This window comes from Malus domestica, chromosome 04, assembly GCF_042453785.1.
Source record: "Malus domestica chromosome 04, GDT2T_hap1".
NCBI lineage: Eukaryota > Viridiplantae > Streptophyta > Magnoliopsida > Rosales > Rosaceae > Malus > Malus domestica.
The window spans coordinates 21,448,640-21,451,205 of record NC_091664.1 but is presented as its reverse complement, the minus strand read 5'-3'; the positions used below and the strand labels follow the sequence as shown (position 1 = coordinate 21,451,205).

The 2,566-nt window shown below is 39.0% G+C and overlaps 1 protein-coding gene across 1 annotated transcript; it reads left to right on the top strand.

Annotated features, from left to right (window-relative positions):
- Positions 1–386: 386 nt before the first annotated feature.
- LOC103433442 (thaumatin-like protein) lies at positions 387–1,736 on the top strand. Its single transcript, XM_008371706.4, has 2 exons — positions 387–540; positions 915–1,736. The coding sequence occupies exons 1-2, from the start codon at positions 480–482 to the stop codon at positions 1,586–1,588; spliced, it is 735 nt and encodes a 244-aa protein (XP_008369928.1). The 5' UTR covers positions 387–479; the 3' UTR covers positions 1,589–1,736.
- The last annotated feature ends 830 nt before the right edge of the window (positions 1,737–2,566 follow it).

Sequence of the window (2,566 nt, the reverse complement as noted above, 5' to 3'; positions counted from 1 at the left end):
CCAATGTGAAGAGGAGTAATCCAACTTTTTACAAATCTATGCAAGGGTTTATAAGTAAATTAAGCTCGTATTGTCAATTGATTTTATGATGGAACTTCAACTTTTTTCACAAGGTTACTTTAACTTCCCAATGTGAGACAACACTCTACAGCCACTTCCTCGCACTATTTTCCTTTTTTGATTATTGTTAATGCATTCTTTATTTGAAATATTGATTATTCTTCCTTTTGATTTTTTATACCCAGTGATAAGGGAAGAAAAAGAAAGCCCCAACGGGAAGCAATGAATATGTGTCCTTTTTTATCATCATGAAAGTAAAAGTGAAAAGAGATCAAGAGAAAACAAATCAAAAGAGAGGATGTTACACTTAAAATCTTGCTGTTCTCTCCACTTATATATATGCTTGTAGTGCTGAAGAAGTATTTTCATTTCAATTACTTCAACTATTCTCAGTCCCTAATTTCTCACTGTAAAAGTCAATGCCAACTTCCTCTTTGTTCTTCCCCCTACTCTATCTACTTATCTCGACCTCAATTACAAGTAAGTCTTCATCTCTTCTATGTATTTCTTCTACTTTGGGATGATAATCCGTCGTGTTCGGATGTATCCATTTATCGTAATTGTGTCTCACTCGTTTGTTGGTCAACAACACACAAAATTATATCAAATATTACTATGATAATACAATACCTCATACTATTCATAAGAAAAATGAGAAAAGTAATCATTTTAATAATATAGTATTAGTTCAATAGTGTTGTTTGTGTTTTAATCGCGTGCCCTCTATTCTTGGGGATCGAGTTGTGTAACGTGTGTAGTGTCTTAAAATGCCACCTCTGCTTGTACTCTATTTATTACTGCCCTATGTCATATTTTTTCGGTTTCAAATTACGTTTTTACTTTTATTGTTGCAGATGGGGCTCAACTGATTATAGTGAACAACTGCAATGAAAGTATATGGCCCGGTATACTTGGCAGTGCAGGCCTAGCCACTCCTGAAAGTGGCGGTTTCCATCTTGGCAGCGGTGAGGAATCAGTTCTTGATGTGCCTGAGAAGTGGTCAGGAAGGATATGGGGCAGGCAGGGTTGCTCATTTGACAGTAATGGAATAGGCAACTGTGAGACCGGAGATTGTTTTGGCCAATTGCGTTGCCAAGGCAAAGGAGGCGTGCCTCCAGCGACCGTGGTTGAAATGACGCTTGGATCATCAACTTCACCCCTGCATTTCTATGACGTGAGCTTGGTTGACGGCTTTAACTTGCCTGTGTCAATGAAGCCGGTTGGTGGTGGAATAGGGTGTGGTGTTGCCTCATGCGAGGCTGATTTGAACGTTTGCTGCCCGTCTGCATTGGAAGTGAGGAGAGGAGGCAGGGTGGTGGCATGTAAGAGTGCCTGCTTGGCTATGCAGTCTGCGAAGTATTGCTGCACAGGAAGCTACGCAAACCCAAACACTTGCAAACCAACCCTTTTCGCGCATCTGTTTAAGGCCATATGCCCCAAGGCTTATAGTTATGCCTTTGATGACTCCTCCAGCCTTAACAAATGCAGGGCTTCGCGGTATGTCATCACTTTCTGCCCTCCCCAATGAGGAATGGCTGAAAAGGATGAAGCAAATGGCTTTTGTAGTACTAATCTATACTTGGAAAAAACTACTGTTTTTTTCTTTTCTTTCTTGATTAGAAGAATGGATTAATTTACTCTTAAAGAAACGAGTAATGCTAAAACCAGATTACATCGCTCTTGATGTGTATGCTTTACGTAAATTATCATCGCCGAACATGAAACCAAAAGATGTGATCCATCGGTAAATACTCGAAAGAAATTAAATTGCTTTAGACAGCAGTTTTCTGTTTGGTTTTGCAGTTGTCAGTATTATAATCGCCAAATAATTCATTTGTCACATAACCAAAAGATATGAACACGGTCCTCTTTACCATATACTCTAAAGCCATTAAATCGACTTCAGACGGCAGTTTCCAGTTGGTTTTTAGAATGTTTGTTCTGTAGTTGTCAGTATCTTAAGGAAAATCTCTGTATCTAGATGCATATAATAGGATTATCTCAAAGTCCTTTACTAAGTGTTCGAAGTGGGGTTTCATAACGTCCAATATGATACAACAGAAGGAAAGCTCTAATTCTTCTGCAACTAAAGAATCTTAAAATCAGGCAGGATGAAGATCCACCTTATCAAACACCACTTGGAGCACTGATCTGGTCTATAAAACCCCGAGTACTTAGAGTTATCGATACAATTTTAAGCTGAACACTCCGAGAAGGGAACATGGGTTCATACATGGTACCAGAGCTACAAGGAAGGTAGCTTCTGTTGTCAAGTTTGCCTTGGTAAAGAAAGATTGTGATACTCGAAGATGGACTCAAACTGAAGCTCTGGATTAGGTATTGATTTGTTGAATTAGTCAAATTTCAAGGTATGGAAATCTTGTATGGAATCCTATCTCTTGGGTGAAGATTGATGGGAGGTTGTTAGTGGAGATAAAACTGCCACTCCAACAAATACACAAGAAATTCCAGACGCTTTGAAGAAGTGGAAGGTCAGGAATGCTAA